Below are 20,818 nucleotides of genomic sequence, written 5' to 3'. Positions count from 1 at the left end.
GGGATTACATGCATGCTGGTGCCATTTGCTACGGTAGGGAATACCATAGGAGAACCTGTTGTGGTTTTTTTTAGGAGAATTTTTTAAAGTTTATTTATTTTTTAAAAGAGAGAGAGAGAGAGAACGTGAGCAAGCATGAGCAGGGGAGGGGCAGAGACAGAAGGAGAGAGAGAGAGAATCCCAAGCAGGCTCCGCACTGTCAGCCTCTAGAGCCTGATGTGGAGGTCAATCTCACAAACTGTGAGATCATGACCTGAACCACAACCAGGAGTTGGATGCTCAATCAGCTGAGCCAACCAGGTGCCACTGAACGGAGAGAAGAGCAGGGAGAGGGATGAAGAGGGAGGTAGGGGGAGAGGGAGAGAGACAGATGGGGGGGGTGTTGAAAATGATACATTTAAGGTATTTTTGAGAATTTACCTGCAGAAAAAAATCAAAGGTAAAAAGAACAGAAAGGATGAATTTTCATTAGGAATTTCAGCATTTTCACTTCTGGCTATGCATAAATCTGATAACAATGCAACCCTTTTAAACCAAATTATTGAAATGGAGAATACCATCCCTCCTATCCTTTCCCCAGCTCTCTTCTTTCCTTTTCAGTTGCCATTATAGTTAAGGATCTAATATGCAACTCTTCTTTCTCAGAAAATGATTGTTTCAATTCAGCAGTGGCAGGTGAGTTTCAAAAGTGTTCCCTTTCTTAGGAGTAATAACTGTTAACTATGATCACACTAATAGAGATGAGTGAGCAGAATAGGAATGGATAAATGTTCCATTTGCTTGGCTTCCCAAAGCTCCCTGATGTAGGACTAGCAGCAAGGTGAAACCCCTTGCTGGCTTATTGCCTTAACAAGCATACCGAGAGGGATCATCTCAAACCTTAACTGGAATATGAAGTTTGAAGGAAATGGAATCATTACACTAATTATGAGAGAATTGGGAGGCTTGTATTGGACGTGTGGATTTTCAGTGCCTACCTTATGGCAAAACTATTTGGAAAACATTTTTGTTCCCCAGTCCCATAATTTCATGATTCGAGGAGACATTTTTATTTCATCATTAAATAAAAGTGTGCTAGTGCTAGAAGAAAACCTTACCCATCATAGGAAATAATCTTGTTAGATTGGGTAGAATGAGCCTAGTTTATCCAAGGGACTCAGTGATTGAGTTCCAACTAGAATTGGGTAATGTTCTCTAGATTTAATTTTTCCTTTTGTTTTATAGCTCATCAAATATTTATTTATTCCCTTGTTTTGGTTCCAGTGGGACTAAAACTTCCTGATTGCCTTGACTTTGGGTTCCCCACAAACAGGCATTGAGACAGGAATTTGATTAGAAGTAGTTTATCTTGGAGATGATCCCAAGAAACGCCAGTGGGGAAGTGAGGATGTGTGCGAGAGAAGGATGGAGAGCCAATAATGTGCATTATCAAGCCGGCTACAACTGTGGAGGAACTGGAGCTTTATCCCATCGGGGAAACTCTGCAACACTGTAAATAGACAAAAGAAAAGAAATAGTTCAAGGTTACCCTACCAGAAAGGGGAGGAGCCTGGGATTCTATATCCTAAGTTGTGTGAGTCTTTGAGGGCTGCTTCTGAGAGGGCATTAATTTTCTGGTAGTTAAGGCCTGACAGGCAGTGGGCAAAATGGGTTCTGAAGGCCAGAAAAAAAGCCTCAGGCAAGAAATGCGGGAGTTGGCAGTTAGATGTGGGGCCGGTGTGTACTGAAGTGGTAATGGCCAGGGGTTATGGTCTCTTCCCTCTACCAATGAAATGAGTGACACCAATACAACAACTAAAGTGATTTGAGTAAAAATGGGACGGATACCACTAATCAGACACGTTTTACTGGCCCCACAGGAGAATGAACATACACTATGATTGCATTTTGCCTAGAGAGTCTTGGAAGTAGGATTTCTGGTCTTCAGAGCAATGAGGACTTTAGTAACAGGAGGACTGTTTCATGTGTCTGAACAGCTTGCTGCAGGGCACAGCAGAAGTTTAGTAATTGGATGTTATCAAAAATGGTCTACAGGTCTGTAAATATAAAGGTAACTTCAAAAGTGACTTTCAGTGTGTTACACATTACATCTTTCTGTGCTGAAATTAGCGTAATATTTTATGTTGGGCAACAATGAATATCCCCATGGGCAGCCGGTGTGATTATACAGCAAATTGGAAAGAACATTCACATAGACTCCCTCATATCCCGATGTAAATTTGCTCCAAATATATGCTTGGTAAACATACAGTTGAATAAGTTTTATATCTCAGAAGAGTCTCGAAGAGGGATCACTTCTTCTTCTGGGAACTCTTTGACTCATTTAAAAGATTGTACATTTCGCAGCAAAATGGATATTTTTCTCTTTTCCATCACTGTCCTGTTAATATCTGTAGGTGTGCTCAGAACAAAGAAAGTACCCAATAAATATTTGCTGAATAGGTCAGTAAATGAATGGAAGTTGTGCAGTGCTCAGTGTCTTGTTTTGTTTTGTTTTTTCCTAAGGTCTGTATCACTTCTCAGTACCAGAAGATGTGGTTCTTGGCACTGCGATAGGAAGGGTAAAGGCCAACGATCAAGATATTGGTGAAAATGCACAGTCATCCTACGACATCATTGATGGAGATGGAACAGCGCTCTTTGAAATCACTTCTGATGCCCAGGCCCAGGATGGTATTATAAGGCTAAGAAAGGTAAGCTAAGGAAGATTTTGTTCGTCTTCCAAAGACGTCTTTGAAACTTGAGTTTTGAAGTTGACAGGGGTTGAGCGGACTTCCTGACATAATCTTAGGATTGGTAAAGGTTTAGCTTCTTCAGCTGTGAAAAAGCAGAGTCCTTTTTGCACCTCATAACCTTGGCCCCGGTTTCCCTTTCAGCTAACTGGGGGGCAACCAGTTACCATGGTGGTGTTGGTAGCATCCCATCTCACCCATTATTTCCCCTCATCTATGTCTCAGTGTTCTTCCCTAAGCCAAAGGAATTGGCTTACTTCCTTTGCAGAGCACCCTCGTCACAAAGGGAAGTCAACACTCAAAAGGTCACCCTCAAGCAATGAAGGACATAGATTGGTAGACAGTTCTTATTCATTGAAGAGATTATTCTGAGGCATATTGTCTATGGTTCTTAAGAGGATTCCCAGTAGGAAAAAGATTCAGATGCCCAGAGAGGTGGCAAGTTCAGTGGCCTTTAATCCTTCCCTATAGAACTCTCCCCATTTCCACACTCCTGCTTCCTGGAATATCTGCACAAAATATATTGAAGATTCCCAAGTTTTTATTGCAGGCTCTACTTTCAGAGAAACTCAAGGACAGACAAAACAGTCAGCCTGAGTTGTTCTGGTCAGCTCTAGCACTAGAAGGGCAGGGCCAACCCTCCTACCATTGGTTACTCCAAACCATGCATCAAAGGTCCAAGCATTATGGTAAATGAAGCTCCTCTTGGCCTTGCTTCTGGGTGTGGGGCTACCATGAGAGAAAGAAACATCAAGATGAGTAGTACCGATAATGTATGGCTATTGTATCTGCATTTGCCAGCAGCCATTTCTTTTGTGATAGATGTGAAAAATTCTGTACAGTAGCTTCTGAATTTATTTATCATCATGACACCTACATTCATAAAAAAATATGTAGAATGCATTTCATTATCTTATGGGCATGGACCTTTGCAAGGGAAAATATCCTTTTATCCTCATCATGAGTATTTTTTTCAATACTGTTTTTCGAATCTTTTTCACAAAACAGTACAAATTAATTTTAATTAGATGTGTGTGTTCATGAATAAGAATATAAATGGCAGAGCACACTGTTGGGAGCCTGTCTTGATCAGCATTATATTCATGTGACTCCAAGCTTACTATCTAATTCTCTCCATCATGTTACACAGGAACGTGATTCCAACGGCCATGCTCTAAAAATCCCCCCTTGGAGACATAGTAAGATTATGAACCTGGAGTTTCCTGGACATACTTTTTATACAAAATCAATGAATTTTTTTAAATTAATTTCAAGCGGAAAAAAAAAAAAGGCTGCATTTATTTTAACTCTGTTCGGAACAACACTAGCTTTCTACCTGGCTTGAGTTTAGGTTAAGAGTTGGAAAGTATTTAAAAACTCATGTTTAAAATAGAATACAGTATAATTATGCTTGAGTCAATTATTGAATAACCCAGAGCCACATTTTCTTTAGCTAATGATTCCTAATGTCATTTTTATTGTTATTATTAACTGCCATCCTTTGCTACCATAAGGTGCTTTTATAAACTGAAGCAGTTAGCCGTGTGTTATAGTTTTATTCACTGTTATTCATAAATGTGTGACTATATACTACATGTTTTGACACTGAGAAACCCATGTATTTTCATGTAGAGAGCAATATGTAGGGAGTCATATGTCTACAATTCGTGGGTCTCCCGTTTGATAAGATCCCAAGGACACTAGGGATGTGTTTGGATACATTGTCATTATGTTGAACTAAGAAATAAACAGAACATAATCTGCTACACTTAACAGTGTTTGTGAGGAATTTGAAATTGCAAAATAATTACAGTAGGGGTGATTGGCAAATTTTTGCAAATGCTGATGTTGAATCGTCTATTCGTGGCTACGTGTGCCTAGGAATTTCAGAATAGACAGGGAAGTGACTATATGCCTTGTTTACTAGAAAATATTTCCCCCAAAAGCCGAGTCCCATTAGAACTGAATTCAAGTAGAAAGATCGACCCCAATTTTGAAATAAAGATACATCTTTAAGCTTATACAGGAGTTCTGAAAGAGTTCCCTAATGCCAGCTTGTCTTCTGATTTATTTTTTTAAAAATCTGCATTGCAGATTGTGAAGAATTGCACCTCACACCTAAATTGTCTCTCTGAACTTTGACAGACGTTTATTCATGAAATCTGAAATATTACGAGTTGACAAGAATTGCAATGTAAGGAATCTGACACAGATTGGCTTCTGAGTATTTAGGGGGACTAAATATTTTACCTAACTCTCTTCACCTAGGTCATTAGCTGAAGTCGTAGGGGCTTTTAAGGAATGAGATATTAATATGTCAGAAGTATTGTCAGTAATGGAGCAGTGAGGTAATTTCAAATTGCTTTTAAGTGGTTGGTGGAGGCACAGCCAGACCTAGTTATCTATATATATACTGCTCTCGCCCTTCCTTCTTCTAAATATAAACCCTGATAAATATGTATCTGCATACATATTTCTTTATATGCCCACCTGCTTCAGAGCCCAGAACTTATAATAGAGACCTTCTAAGAATACCCTAAAAAATAATAAACCTCATTTTAGCCACATGATCAGTAGAGCAGCGGTGATTTTAGAAGCGAAATCAGAAAACACTCTTTGTTGGGATTAGTGCTAAATTATGCTTTATAATGTCTCCTTGGACTAAACAATGATTATTTCTAGTTCTTTACATTTCACACACTGTTGCAGAAATGATAAAATATTCTTCCCAGATAGAGATTGTGTTCGATGCTGCCTTATCTCCTACCAGCAGAGGCCCGATTAACTGGCTGATTGGTATTCAGGTCGTGCCACCACTAGTAAAATTTTATTATGACTCTGAAGTGAAATTTTGATGGCACAATTCATGACTGTGAATATTTTGTGAATTCCAAGTGAAATGAGCAAAACAAAACAAAACAATAGGAGATTAGATTCACTGAGCTTGTATAATAAACAGATATCAATAAATGCCTGTAAAATTTACAGGTTGAATCTGAGGGAATGGAGAGTGATCCCATTAAGGCTCGCAAATGGGCTTAAATGCACATAACTATCATCCATCAGCATTATACTCATTTGTTCTTGCTGCTGTGGTCATTAGCAGGAAACATTCATCTTTGTCATTTCTTAACAGCCTCTGGACTTTGAGACCAAAAAATCCTATACGCTGAAGGTAGAGGCAGCCAATGTCCATATTGACCCACGTTTCAGCGGCAGGGGGCCCTTTAAAGACACGGCGACAGTCAAAATTGTTGTTGAGGATGCTGACGAGCCTCCTGTCTTCTCTTCACCTACTTACCTCCTAGAAGTTCATGAAAATGCTGCTCTAAACTCCGTGATTGGGCAAGTGACTGCTCGTGACCCTGATATCACCTCTAGTCCTATAAGGTATTCCTTTTATAATTTTTTTTAATGTTTATTTTTGAGACAAAGAGAGAAAGGGTGTGAGCTGGGGAGGGACAGAGAGAGAGAGAGGGAGACACAGAATCCGAAGCAGGATCCAGCATCTGAGCTGTCAGCACAGAGCCCGATGCAGGGCTCGGACTCACAAGGGGTGAGATCATGACCTGAGTGGAAGTCGGATGCTTAACCGACTGAGCCACCCAGGCGCCCCAGGTATTTCCTTTTTAAAAGGCATAGGGGCTACATCAAAGGACAAGCACATCAGTACAGAATGCAATTATGTGTACATTCTTTGTGGCTGCCTTTGGTAATTAGCTCACGTGGCTGAGGGATTTTGGTCAGCACAATGTCTGCACGTGTGTATGCACGTACGTGCCCAGGCACACATGTTCACACACACCTACTAAGAGCTACATGCAATACCCAGAGCCAGGAATATCAAGATGAATGAAGCCATTGCAGCTTTCAGAGAACTCAGTGAAAATACAAAATTGCATTTTTTTTTTCTAGTATTGAGCAAGTATTGCTGGTTTGTCTTCTTTCTCTTCTGACAGTTACAGTGAACTATATATATAAGAACTTGAGAGACATGAGACCCCACTGCCTCATTCAGTTCATTAAGAGGCCCTTATCTTATTTGTGTCATTAGTGTTTGGCTTTGAAATTATCTTCTTATCACTTCATGGGCATTTCTGATAGGTCAGCATATCTGGATTGGCCCCTTTTAGACAAAATCTTTCTTTGCCATTAAACAAAAAAAATCTTTTGTTTATATTTTCCCTGCTCAGAATTTTTTCCCAAGATGAAACAATTCGATTGTTTTTTAATGTTTATTTATTTTTGGAAGAGAGAGCGAGAGCGAGAGGGAGAGAGAGAGATAGAGACAGAGAGACCATGAGTGAGGGAGGAGCAGAGAGAAAGGGAGACACAGAATTGGAAGCAGGCTCCAGGCTCTATGCTGTCAGCACAGAGCCCGACGTGGGGCTCGAACCTACAAACCATGAGATCATGACCTGAGCTGAAGTCGGATGTTTAACCAACTGAGCCACCCAGGTGCCCCAAGATGAAACAATTCTTTATTAACGTTTTTCTGCTTTTTTTAGAAATGAGGCTCAATTCCATTTTTTTTGTTATTGTTGTTGAACTGTGTACATCTTTTCTCTTTTGCCATTCATCTACATGACACTACAGGTGCTGAAGCTACATAACATGAACACTGAAAATCTATAACATGTAAACTGGCTAATGATGTGCTTGAGTATAGATTTCAAATATTGACTTAGAAATGCTTGTTGGAAGGGAGAGAGAGAAAGAGAGGGGGAGGGAGAGACAAGCAGGGAGAGAGGGAGAGGTGGGGAGAGGGAGGAATACAGTCTTAAAGAATTGTCCTTTTAATCTGGGAGTTAGATGTCAGTTCATCCCATCTCATTGAATGGATATATTTTCAACTAGTTTAATCACAGAAACTCTGGATAAGTGAGCTTTCTGCAAGTTTTATCTATTCACTTTTTTTTTTTTATGTATTAAATTTCCATTACTCACAAGGGCACTGAAACTGTGAGGCTGCAAGTGAAACTCACAGAATAGTCGGCGCCCCAAATAGTTTGGGCAAAAAATAATTCTTTTCAGATCCAGAAAAGCTGGTTTTAATACAAGCCACTTCAAAACTCAGGATAATGAAGAGGGTTTCCCAAAAGGATACAAAAAAAAGAAAATTCCCTCAAAAGAGCCCAATCTCTGAGAAGATAAAATCCCACCTGGGGATTTGAAAAATGGTCAGGTGTCCATTCTCAGTTCTGAAGAAGTTCAACAAGCTATAGCCATACGGGATGTCCATAGTTGCCTAAGAGAATTGTATCTCTCAAAGGGCCAAGTGTTGAAAACAAGGGAAAAATGTATCCCGAGAAATAAATGTGCATGGCCATTCATTTTCTGACTACATATTGAAGTTATGAAATGGCTCTGTATTGCGATGCCAATATATAAATACAGGCCATATTTGTTAAATATTCTGTCCTGTTTCATGTTTTTACTACTTTTCCTCGGAAAGAACACAGAAAGGAGCAGTTTCCTCTTGCCTCACATCTCCAAGCATGACACAGAATGAAGGGAGAACTGAATGATGGGGCCAGTTTTAACCCTTGATTTTACACGATTTCTAAGCTTTTTAGCAAGGAACATACAAGGGCTCAGGAGTATGCCAAGTCAGGGGCCCTTACAGACAAGGGGGTTTCAGATATTGGGGCAATCACATATAAACCCCAAACATGGAATCCATAGTGGCAGTGGGAACACACTTCCAATGCAGAGATATGCTCTTAATCGGCTAGGAGAAGGTCTGAAGAACTGTTCATGCCACAGTGACAGGAACCTCAAATTGGCAGAACCGATTAAAAATCCATGTTTATGGTTGCCCACATATTTTTGCACATTCTGTTATCTATCCATATACTGATGCAAACGTGGAGATTTACTGATACCAACTCCTGGTTCCCAGGGAATCAAATGATGATTATCACTGTAGTTAACTGTTACTGTTATTGCTGTTGTTATTTTTATTATTACCACTGCTTTGAAAGGCAGGTGTAGAGGAAGCTTGAAGCTGGTTAGCAACAACTGTCTGGTTTAGAAGTGTTTTGTTTTCAGGCAAGCTAAAGGGGATTAGAGGCCATGTTACCTGGAGAGATGGACAGATAAGATACCACCTGATGACACTGACATCTGTGCCTCTGATAGATTTCAGGCAAGCGCTTATTCCTTGGCATCTATGGTCCCACCCAAAGAAGGGGAGAATACTGTTTCAAAGCATTTTACAACAGGGCTTTGATGAGTGATTCAGAAGGCAAGCCCCCCTCAGTGTGCATGGAGGTGGACTGGATGCATGGGATGGGAACGTAAGAATCATCAACTGCATTTTTCAGCCCTTCTTCTGCTTTTCTGTACTTGTTCCCCTCCCCCCCCCCGCCCATTTCATTGCGTTATGGAGAGCAGCTCTCCTCTCTCTTTGCACAATTGGTTAATTTGAGTAGAAAATTAAATTTTCTGACTAGCCAGAGCAATGCATGGTTCCTTCTGAGTCTAGCAGACAGATTTAGACCCATTTAACCTTTTTAAACAGAACTAGAGGACATGGATATTCAGGGAATTACTGAGTGACAAATAGCTATGCATTATTGTCTCTTTAGAACTGTTGTATTTTATATGCTGACAAGAAGGTACCCATCTTTTAGAGGAATGTTTACTTTGACATGCAGTAAGAAAGAGGCCTTTTTATGGCATTTGCTGTGTTTAAAAACTCAGTTCTTTATTGGTTGGTCAACTTCCCCTAAGACTCAACTTCTTTCTAGAGCACATCATCAAGTTGGAAATATCATGTATTTTAAAATTCTTATACCTAAACCTGTACTTTTTTTAACTTATTTTTTTAATTTAAATCCAAATTAGTTAACATATAGTTTAATAATGATTTCAGGAATAGAATTTAGTGTTTCATCGCTTACATATAACACCCAGTGCTCATCCCAGGAAGTGCCCTCCTTAATGCCCATTGCCCATTTAGCCCATCCCCTGACCCAACACCCTACCAACAACCCTCAAGTTCTCTGTATTTAAGAGTCTCTGTGGTTTGTCTCCCTCTATATTTTTATCTTATTTTTGTTTCCCTTCGTCTATCTTCATCTGTTGTGTTTTTTAACTTCCACATATGAATGCAATCATGATATTTGTGTTTCTCTCACTGACTTATTTTTCTTAGCATAATATACTCTAGTTCCATCCACATTGTTGCAAATGGCAATATTTTTGATCTTTGATCTTTGAGTACAATTCCATTGAATGTGTATACCACATCTTCTTTATCCATTAATCAGTCTATTTGGGCTCTTTCCATACTTTGGCTATTGTCAACAGTGCTGCTATAAACATTGGGGTGCATGTGCCCCTTCAAATCAGCATTTTTTTAATTCTTTGGATAAATACCTAGTAGTGCAGTTGCTGGGTCATAGAGTAGTTCTAGTTTTAATTTTTTTTAGAGTTTATTTTTAAGAGAGACAGAACATGAGCAGAGGAGGGGCAGAGGGAGAGAAGGAGACACAGAATCTGAAGCAGGCTCCAGGCTCTGAGCTGTCAGCACAGAGCCTGACATGGGGCTCGAACTCGGGAACGGCCAGATCATGGCCAAGGCCAAAGTCAGATGCTTAACCAACTGAGCCACATAGGTGCCCCACTAGTTTTAATTTTTTGAGGAACATCCATGCTGTTTTCCAGAGTGGCTGCACCAGTACCTAAACCTGTGTCTGTAACTACATTCGTATCTGTATCTTTGTCTATGCCCTTTCAGGGGAAAGTAGACAGTGGCATGGAGGGTCTTACCTTGTCCCTGCCAGGAACATTAATTAAATACTTGCTACTCTTTTCAATACTAAATGTCTCTGAGTAATATTGAATGAAGTCGGGTAAATTATTTATATTTAAAAAGGTGATACATTTTGAGCTTACATTTTGAGCAATCCTATCATTGCTACTTCCTCCAGCAGCTGGTCTCTGGAATTCTCTTAGACTCAGTTTCCTCATATGTATTTTGGGTTAATATCATGTCCCTCACAGGGTAACTGAAATAATTAAGTTATTAAATTTAAAAAATATAGTAGCTACTAGCATTGCCAGTTAATAAAGCCACCATCAATTTCATGTCCTAAACACAAATTAAAAATCCAGTATTTGCGCTCTTGGGTGGCTCAGTCGGTTAAGCGTCTGACTTCAGCTCATGTCATGGTCTCATGGTTAGTGAGTTGGAGACCCTCACTGGGGTCTGCACTAACACACAGAGCTTGCTTCAGATCCTCTGTCTCCCTTTCTGTCTTCCCCTGTCCCCCATGTGTGCCTGCTCTCTCTCTCTCTCTCAAGAATAAACATTTTTTTTTTTAAACTCTGGTACTTACATAAGCAGAGTTTCCTCTACAAATGGTTGCTTCTCTGTGCAGAATTACCTGTTTTTCCTTTAATAGTTAGCTGCTAAATAGTCTAACCTCAGTTAGTGTAAAACGCCCCTGCTACTGCAGTGAGTATTGTTACTGGTGAGTGCTTAATATGTGACAAGGATGTGCTAAGTATATTCATTTCATTCCCTAACACCTCTGTGATAGAACATATATTCTCATTATTGCAAACTGATGAGGAAACTGCAGATAAAAAGCCTCAGTTGCTGAGTATCACACAAATACTGTAGTGGAACCATGAAGCATACCTGGGTTTTCCTGACAACGCAGTGCCTATCCTCTGTCCCTCTGCCTCACTCTATCCCTGAGATCTCTGTGACTTCACCCATGTCTCTGCCTGCTGGAACAGCCGAGCAGGACCAATTTTAATTGAAATAATAAACTGTGCATTCTCTAAATGGCCTCATTCCATTCAGGATGCATACCAACAAGGAAGGAAGATAGACCAGGTCTGTGGCATTAATCAGAGCATGGGTGGAATGCTCTTTGCTCCTCAGCCCTACCCCTTTGTATGAGTTTTGTTACTGTTGGCTGTAAACACAATCGTGATGATGGAGGTAAAAGAAGAAATGATGTTCTAACAATAACATAAATGAAACATGGTGTAAGTTACTATTATGTACCAATTCACTTTAATTCTCACAAAAGTTGCTGTAAAGTCATCAGTGTGATTCTAGTTTTATGGAGAAGGAAGCTGAGTCTCTGAAAAAGTTCCCTGTGTGTGTGTTAGGGATTGCAGGGCCAGGATCTAAACCTAAATTTATTCTTGCCATTGACTACTATGTCTGTGCATGCTTCTGGCATCTTTCATGAGGAGTAGGCTGATGACATCTCATATTTACTGAGTCCATACTTAGTGACAGACACTCTGAAATGCTGTTATGTGCAGTAAACTGTTTATGTAAGGTAAAAATTCTTAGCACCCGGTAGGTGTGAAATTCTAAGTCAGTGCCTTCATGTAAACCCTCTGTGGTTCGTTTTTCCCTTTAAATAAATTTATGAGAAGTGTGTATTTGATGTTACCACTGTGTTGAGATGACATGTGTCTGGGGTTGTTAGTAGTTGCTTCCTGTTTCTTTCAGAGCCTTCACCTTGGGTAAGACTACATGAACTGCTTAAATTAGAAGTAGGGATAATGGCCATTCAGCAGGCAGAGTAGACGGACACCTGATCATGGTAGGCACAGTGCTCTGTTGTCACGAGTCCTCTCCTGAAAGTAAGTGCCCACTCAACACAAGAGATTACATTTTTAGTTCCTACTTGTACTTGGGCATTTTTATAATTCACTGTCGTTATCCAGCTTGCTGTTAATGAGCTCTTTTCCTGAAAACACTCCTTACAATCCTGATGCCCAGTGATGCAAAAGTGGAAATATTTCATTCAGTAGAGAACCTGGCATTAATTTGGAGAGTAGACTGTGTATTGATTGACTCCTCAGTCTTGCAATAACTTCCATTTTAGGGAAGGACCTATTTTTTGTTTGTTTGTTTTTATTTATTATTTATTACTATTATTTTTTTGGTGGTAAGAACACTTTACATGATTTCTGTCTTTTAATAGATTTTTAAGTGCACAATACAGTATTGTTAACTGTAAGTACAGTATTGTAGAGCTTATCTCCAGAATTTATTCATCCTGTGTAACTGAAAGTTTATATCCATTAATTAGAGGCTCCCCATTTCCCCCTTCCGCCAGCCCCTGGCAACCACCATTTGGCGCTTCTATGAATTTGACTATTTCGGATTGTCTCCCATAAGTGGAATCATGCGGTACTTAATGTTTCTGTCATTAGCTTATTTCACTTAGCATAATGGCCTCCATGTTCACCTATGACATGGCATATTACACAATTTCCTTTCTTGTTTTCAATGTTTATTTATTCTTGAGAGAGACAGAGAGAGGGAGTGAGAGAGTGCTCGAGGGAGGAGGGGCAGAGACAGAGAGGGAGACACAGAATCCGAAGCAGGCTCCAGGCTCTGAGCGGTCAGCACAGAGCCCGATGTGGGGCTTGAACCCACGAATGGTGAGATGATGACCCGAGCCAAAGTCGGATGCCCAACCGACTGAGCCACCCAGGCACCCCCACACAATTTCCTTTTTTAAGGCTGAATATTACTCCGTTCTATCAACATACCATGTTTTCTTTATTCATTCATCTGTTGATGGTCATTTAGGTTGTTTCTATATCTTGGTTATTATAAAGAGTGCTACAGTGAACATAGGATACTAATATCTTTTAAGATCCTGGTTTCAATTGTTTTGGACAAATGCCCAGAAGTGAGATTGCTGGATCATATGGTAATTCTATTTAAGTTATTTTTTTAAAACTCCCATACTGTTTTCCATAGAGGCTGCACTTCTTTGCATTCTAACCACCTGTGTGCAAGGATCTAGTGCAAGGACCGAGTTTTCTTAAAATAATTAAAATTTGGCCATTTCATTCCTGCACACTCTTAGCCAGATAAAAGCTTGATTGTGTCCCAAATCAAAAATACCAACCCTTCCAAATCATTGTTCCAAAACAAATCTCACTATACTTGCTAATTCAACTAATACTACTTAATTCATCTATTAAGTCATATTTTCATTTAGTCAGTTAGTCATTTATCCATTCAGTCACACACAGACTATATATACATTTTCATACACATATACGTATGTGTATATATATGTGTCATATATAGAATTTATTTATTTTACTAGGGGATTTCTGTAAAGACAGAGTCCCTGCCCCATGGACCTTATTCTGTAGTAGGGAGGCTGGCTAAATAGCCATGAAAAACCCAACTTTCACATTTATCTAATTAGATACATGTTTTCTAAAAATGATGAATAAGGATGGATTCTGGAATGTTAGGGTCACATGAAGGAAGAAGTGTCCTCATTTCATAATGGATTTGAATAGAAACAGCCATATACATCCAATGATGCTAAAGTGGAAATATCTCACACTGTAGAAAACCCTATATTAATTTGAATGTTTTTTTTTTTCTTTTATCCTCTCTCTCTCTCTCTCTAAAGAAATGCTTTGGGTAAAAAAGGAATCCTTTTTTCTCCTTAGAGGAGTAATAAATAATATGTGATGCAGAGACCTTAGAATCCTGGGACCAGCAGCACCAGATAATATTATTTATTAAAGCAGTTAGAGCAACCAGTGGAGCAATTAGAGGCAAAAAGCTGAAAACTTGTAGATGGAATTTTTGATACTCAAAATGCATGCAAGAAAATGTTAAAATGGTTTCTTTAGGCATAATAACAAAAGCTAGAATGAAATTAAGCAGTGAGAAAGAAACAGTTGGAGTTCACCGAAATATAATAACTGATTCATAACTAAGGGGTTTATTTCATTATAAGTGGCTCTAAATAGCATCTTCACTTGCAGTTGGCTCAAAATTGCATCTTCCTATAAATTTTCCATATAGAGGCTGCAAACCAGTGTTTAGCAAAACATGTTTTATAATAGAAAAGTACCTGTATGCCTGTTAAACTTGAAAAATAGACATACACTGCCTTTCTCTGACAACAGCATCTCCCTAACTGTGCCCTAAGGGACACTATCGGGATCAAAGACATTGTGGCCACATTGATTTGAACTCAAGTTCCTTTGCACTAGGATTCCACAGGTATGTTAATTAGCCAAAGCGCATTGCACTTTTTAAGAAGGAGAAAATGTAAGCAGCACACATTCAGTCTTTGAACTTTGTGTAGTTTTGCAGAGTATCCGGAGCATATGACGGAAGACAGGACCCTGAAGCTCCTGTACTGGTCTGTGCTCTAGATTCTAATGCACTGAGCATTGCGAGTTTCACGATACTTATCCTTCTGGGTGTAACAGGCGGTTTTTCTTCTTATGACTGTATGAGTCTCCCTCCTCCCAACAGCTGCCTTTTTTTTTTTTTTTCTTTAGGACCTACTTAAAGGAGGACTCATGACTTTTAGCGAATACTTTTACTCTATTACCGTAGGCCTGCAGTCAATAAACTATAACCTGTGTGCTAAATCTGGTCTACCACCTTTTTTTGAAGTTTTATTAGAACACAACCACCCTTATTCTTTTATGCCCTATGACTGCAGAGTTGCGTAGCAGTGACAGAGATAGTATGGCCAGCAGAGCCTAAAATACTTACTTTACAGAAATTTTTTTTTTTTTTTTTTTTTTTTTTGCCAAACCCTACCCTGTACTGATAGCAGTTTGGATTTTCATCAGTAATTTGAACAGTTGGCTCCTGTATAATTCTGGGATATTACTCTGTCTCAGAAAGTCCCTAAAGATAAAGTGTGTGTGTGTGTGTGTGTGTGTGTGTGTGTGTGTGTGTGTGTATATACACACACATACATGTATATATATACATGTAAAAAAATTATATATATACATACATATATATATATACATATACACACATATATACATGTATATGTATATGTAAAAATCATGTATATATATGTATGTATGTATATATATAATTTCTTTAAACCTGTAGTAGCCAAAGAAATTCTTTATGTTAGACTATGTGATAGGAGTTGACTTTGTCCATTTTTGTCTGAGAGCCCTCGGGACATTGGTTCTCATGGGATCCATGGCAGTGTATTCTCATGTTGACTCTGCCAGAAATGACTAGTTTTGTTTAGTGTAGCTTTGGAGCCGATCCCCATAACTACCATACAAGCTGTGAAAGGGCATCCTGAGAAATGGTGTGATGCTTACCTGCTTGGAGCAGGGAATTTACTTGTTTTTTGCATGAGTTTATTAAAAAAATAGATTTTTTTCCTCCATTCTCCAGACCTCAGTGATAAGTATCATATAGGGTTTTTAGAAGTGTGACTAGTGACTGCCTTAGCCAAACACTGGTCTCTTCATTTCAGTGTCTTGGTAAATTCTCTGATTTCAGCAGTATTTTTCTGTCTAAAAGCATGAGATCCCCTAAAAAGAGAAATTAACTTGTAATAGACTTGCTACTGTAGTGTGCTAACAGACTCTAACATGTATTCTCCAATATGAGACTAGATAGTCACCAAGTGATACTGGAAATAATCTGTGGATCTTTATTCGTGACTATTTAGCATATTAGTATAGTGCCCTTCACATGTATCTCATTCACACTTCATTACGTTAACTCTATGAGGGACATGTATCCTATTTCCATTAAACAACTTGTTGCAGGTTGTTTTCCCTGGGAGTAGATGCATTGGAAGTACAAGATGTTTATTAGGGATCAGCACCTGTGAATGGAAGGAGACAAAAGCAGGATAAGCAGGGGAGAAATCGAATGGCATTGCAGTCCTGGCAAAAGACCCAATCCAGTGGGTCTTTCTGGGATGAGTGTTAACCATCAGAGAAATGCATCATCCCTCTGCTTGTGTCATCTCCAGATGAACTCTGGAGTGTAGGTTCTCTGCAAAGGATCCAGATTCTAAGGAGTGGATAGCTGAAGGGTGTCTACTGACCCCTCCCCACACAGCCCAGGCTTCCTTCCTCGAAGGGATATCTGCACAACATATCTTCATGTCACCCGTGGATAAGAGCACTAAACATCTTTATTCGTGAAGTAATTTGACTAAATTCATACTGCTAGCCATGTAGCTCCCAAATCCATGTTGCCACCACACTACAGTGTCTTCCTTTAGGCAAATGTGTATTTGTTCTGCATTTTGAGATGCAAACACCAAAGTGGCAGATTGGTTAGCTGAAATGTTATCGGTGTAGTATGGCAATAGTTATCCAAAACTATGAAGCTGCATGTATTTATAAAATATTTTATAAAATATGAGTGATCTAAGTGGTAAAAATAGCTTAAGAATCTAGAGACAGGAAAAAAAATTGGAAAATGCTGATCTTGGGTTTAAAAAGTTTGTGTTTTTTTGTTTTTATTTTTGTTTTCTGATGGGTGAAGTCTTTGTCTTCTCTAGGGAACAAATTTGATAATAATGTTTATATTCTGAGAGAAACAAAGATGCCTGTGTAGGCTGAGCAATGTTATCTAATATTGTTACTCTCATAAAGCAAAATAAATCCTCTATTTTGCATCCCAACAAAGGGAGATTGACATGCTTATCTGATGTTCAAATATTTATGGGAGTCATTTCAACCAAGCCTTTAGTTTTCCTTATATTTCTACATTCTGATTTGACACAAGGTATTATACAACCTTGCTTTTGATAAAGGACAATCAGATTTGACTTAGTGTTGCAGAGGGAAACATAATATTGCATATTTTAGAAGAGAACACGTTAAAAATGGAGAAATGTCATCTCCATCCATCTATCAAAAGTTTATTGGTTCTATTCTATGTGTCTGGAGCCAGCTTGCTGGGGAGCAGAGTGGTTCAAGTTGAAGTGCCTTCCAAATGGGCTTCTAGATTCAAATCAAGTTTTGGGATAGTCTGCTGAGAGGTGTAGCTTCACAGTAAATAAGATTTAGGAAAGTCCTTAAGAAGGATCCGAGTTAGGGAAAATATATTTAATGGTGCAAAAGACAGCAATAGATCTAAATGTCCCTGTGAAGACAATTGGACAGAGCAGGTATGGAAAGGGAGCAGGCCCCAAAGTATGGTGAAGTGTGGGAGATATGCTCACTGGAAAAAGAAGCCTGTCTAGATCACCTGTATTAAATATCACGTGCATGATATTGGGCTTTGTACTTGCTTAAATGTACAAGATTAAGTTAGACAATGCGGGCAGGCATTGTGCTTAAAGATGGGTATTTTTAGTGGAAAATATTTTTCCCCCTAGACAAATTACATCTGCCTGACACTGGAATAGTGTGCTTATATTAGTACTATTGTATATCACATCGGTAAACAGGCTATTTCAATGTAAATTCATTTCCAGCCCTTAAGATTTAACAGGCCACATCTTGTCCACCTATTAATACCTATCATTTAGCATAAATCCTTAGCATTTATTAAATGATCCAGAATTTACTGTCTAATTAAAATTCCATTATATATACAATTTTATGCATTAAAAACACCTGCTTTAATATAGTTAATATTTAAAATATATTTGTATTATTTCTTGGGTGTGCATGTTTTTAATAAATACTTTTTTCTTTTGTACAGTAAGTGATTTTGACCAAAATTGGACAGATATATAATCATCCTTATAGCTTTCCGACATTTAGTGTCAGATACTATGGTCAGGATTTTATACTTACTATCTCAGTAACTTTATGACCGAGGAAGAATGTGTATTATCTTAATTTTACAACCATAGACATTGAGAGTCAGGACAATTTATATGGGCTACTCCAGTCATTTATATAGAGGATTAAGTAAGAATTTAATACGCGGGGTTACCAGAGAAGCTGAAAATTAGGAAGACCACCATAAATACATTAAATATATTACTCAATCTTAATTCTGGGTATGGTCCTATGGTCCAGACTGATACATAATGAGTACTTTTTTTTTTTTTTAAATTTCATGCCATCTCTGTTTTATTGTTAATGTAGCCTCATTAACTTTCAGTATCCTTTCATATAAAGAAAAGTCATTATTGGCATGATTGGAAGCCCCCAGAAGACATTTAACAGAGTTAAAGAATGTTCTCCACTTTTAGATTTCCCCTGAGAAGAAGAAAAGGCTGTGAGCCTTTCATAAGGGTATTTCTTCAATATTCTTCCACCTCCTTTAGTTCCCACATCCAAACAATTACCATGTTGTTTATTTTACTTTCTAAGCTCAAGCACCATCATCTCTAATGTGAGTAGTTGCAAAAGTCCCATTTGCCAGTCTCTTATGCCTTGATATTCACACAGCTGCCAAAATGATCATTAACTCAGTTTAGAGCTGTGTGTTGACCAATAGGTTAGCCACTGGTCACATGTGGATCTTTGAATTGGAATAGAATTACTTTAAACTTCATAAAATACACATTTCTATTCCTCAGTTATACTTGCAGGATTTCACGGGCTAAACAGCCACATGTAGCTAGGGGTCACCATATTGGATGGCTCAGAGCATATTTCTACATCACAAAAAGATCTACGAAATTCAGCTGTGTTTTAGATCATATCACTCTCCTTCTATATTTTTTCAAGTGGCTTCCCATTTCCTACAGGTGAAAAAAAAATCCTTCATACAGTTTCCAAGGTCTTTCATGATGTATTCCCTGAGGCCCTTCCCCTGTTGAGTCTTGAACTTCAACCACACCATCCTCTGTTAAGGTCTTCAAGCACACTATTCCTAACTCAGACTTTTCGTATTTGCTTCTTCTTTTGATGTGAAGATTTTTGTAATATTTTATGTATCTCAGCCCTTTTCTTTTTTTCTTCATGAATCTATGACTGTAAGCTTTGAAAAAACTTATTTACTTTCATTGTCTTTCTTTACCTATAGACTCAGTGACATGAGAATGAGGCCATGTAAGGGCCAAGATGGAAGAAAGGATGGGAAAGAAAAGACAGAATTCTCATCTGTCAGACCTGAGCTCTCCCCACACTAATCTAGTCCTTTAATTTTATAGTTTCCTAAACAAATCCAAACTCTCAAGATTTTCTGTGTGCATTTTTTTTATGCTGAGGATGCTGTCCTTACATATTTCACCTGGAAAAATCCTGCTCATTCTTCCTGTCCTTAAAGAGATACTATATCCTCTTAGTGTCATCTCTGGCCACCCCTCCCCCTTTCCCAAGCACATTTGGACTTACTGCGATGTGACTTCATTATGGAGCTTGCTACTTTTCCTTGTAAACAATGCAAAGGTCACACCAGTACATCTAAGAGGAGAGTCTCTATTCAAACATTTAGCTTCTTCCCTAAAAGAAGTAGCCACTAAAACTTTACTGAAATTAAAAAAAACTTAAAAATAAAAACTTATATTTAATATCTTCATATTGTGTAAAAACGTATTCTACTTTTTTCATATATTTGCTATAATATCATATTTAGAATTTTCAGTTATGAATGATTATTTTGATGACTCAGGGATAAAATTAGAATTTCTCCAAAGACATTATGTAAATATGGAAGAATTAACCATGAATCAAATTTACCTGAGATTTACTCTAAGTAATTCTCTTTTTTGTTGTTGTTTGTGTTTTGGTTCTGCAGCTACAGAAAGTTACACATGAGACTATGGCTTTAGGCTGCTATTTTCCCAAGGTATAAATGGGATAAACTATAAAACAAAACGCATGCTCAAAAAATGGAACCTCATATGAAATGACAGAATTGAAATCTGAGATTTCTATACTTGACCCTAAATAAAGTAAAAGATACCTGAGATTGATTGGGTTGGGTGGATCTGCTTCACTCTTTAGGTGAAAACAGTAAGTCGAAATACTACAACATTATGTCTGTCTCCATATGGGCACCAAAAAACCAGAATCTTTCAAATATTCTGTTGTTGTTACTTAAAAATACCTAGATATTTGGCAGAGTGTATTCTAGAAATAATGATACTCAGTGTAAAACCATTTTTAAAAAGTGTGAGGAAATTTAAAATTTTTATGTTTTTATATATTTTTGAGAGAGAGAGAGAGAGAGAGAATTAGTAGGGGAAGGGGAGAGAGGGAGGGAGGGAGGGGAACATACAGAATCTGAAGCAGGCTCCAGGCTTTGAGCTGTCAGAACAGAGCCCGTGCGGGGCTGGAACTCACAAGCCGTGAGATCATGACCTGAGCCAAAGTCATATGCTTAACCAACTGAGCCACCCAGGGGCCCCAAAAAGTGTGAGGAAATTTAG

At 38.5% G+C, this 20,818-nt stretch overlaps 1 protein-coding gene across 2 annotated transcripts in view; it reads left to right on the top strand.

Moving 5' to 3' along the window:
- CDH8 (cadherin 8) overlaps positions 1 to 20,818 on the top strand; it is a 347,905-nt gene that overhangs the window by 180,444 nt on the left and 146,643 nt on the right. For both annotated transcript variants that reach the window (XM_047079229.1, XM_047079228.1), the window contains exons 5-6: positions 2,506 to 2,693; positions 5,869 to 6,122. In XM_047079229.1, coding sequence (XP_046935185.1) covers positions 2,506 to 2,693; positions 5,869 to 6,122 — 442 coding nt within the window. The remainder of the gene's footprint in view (positions 1 to 2,505; positions 2,694 to 5,868; positions 6,123 to 20,818) is intronic.

This window comes from Lynx rufus, unplaced genomic scaffold (genome assembly GCF_022079265.1).
Source record: "Lynx rufus isolate CCGP_SWC_20201006 ecotype Redwood Valley unplaced genomic scaffold, mLynRuf1.p SCAF_16, whole genome shotgun sequence".
NCBI classification, from domain to species: Eukaryota; Metazoa; Chordata; class Mammalia; order Carnivora; family Felidae; genus Lynx; species Lynx rufus.
Note: the sequence above shows the minus strand (reverse complement) of the source record. Positions and strands in the feature narration are given on the sequence as shown.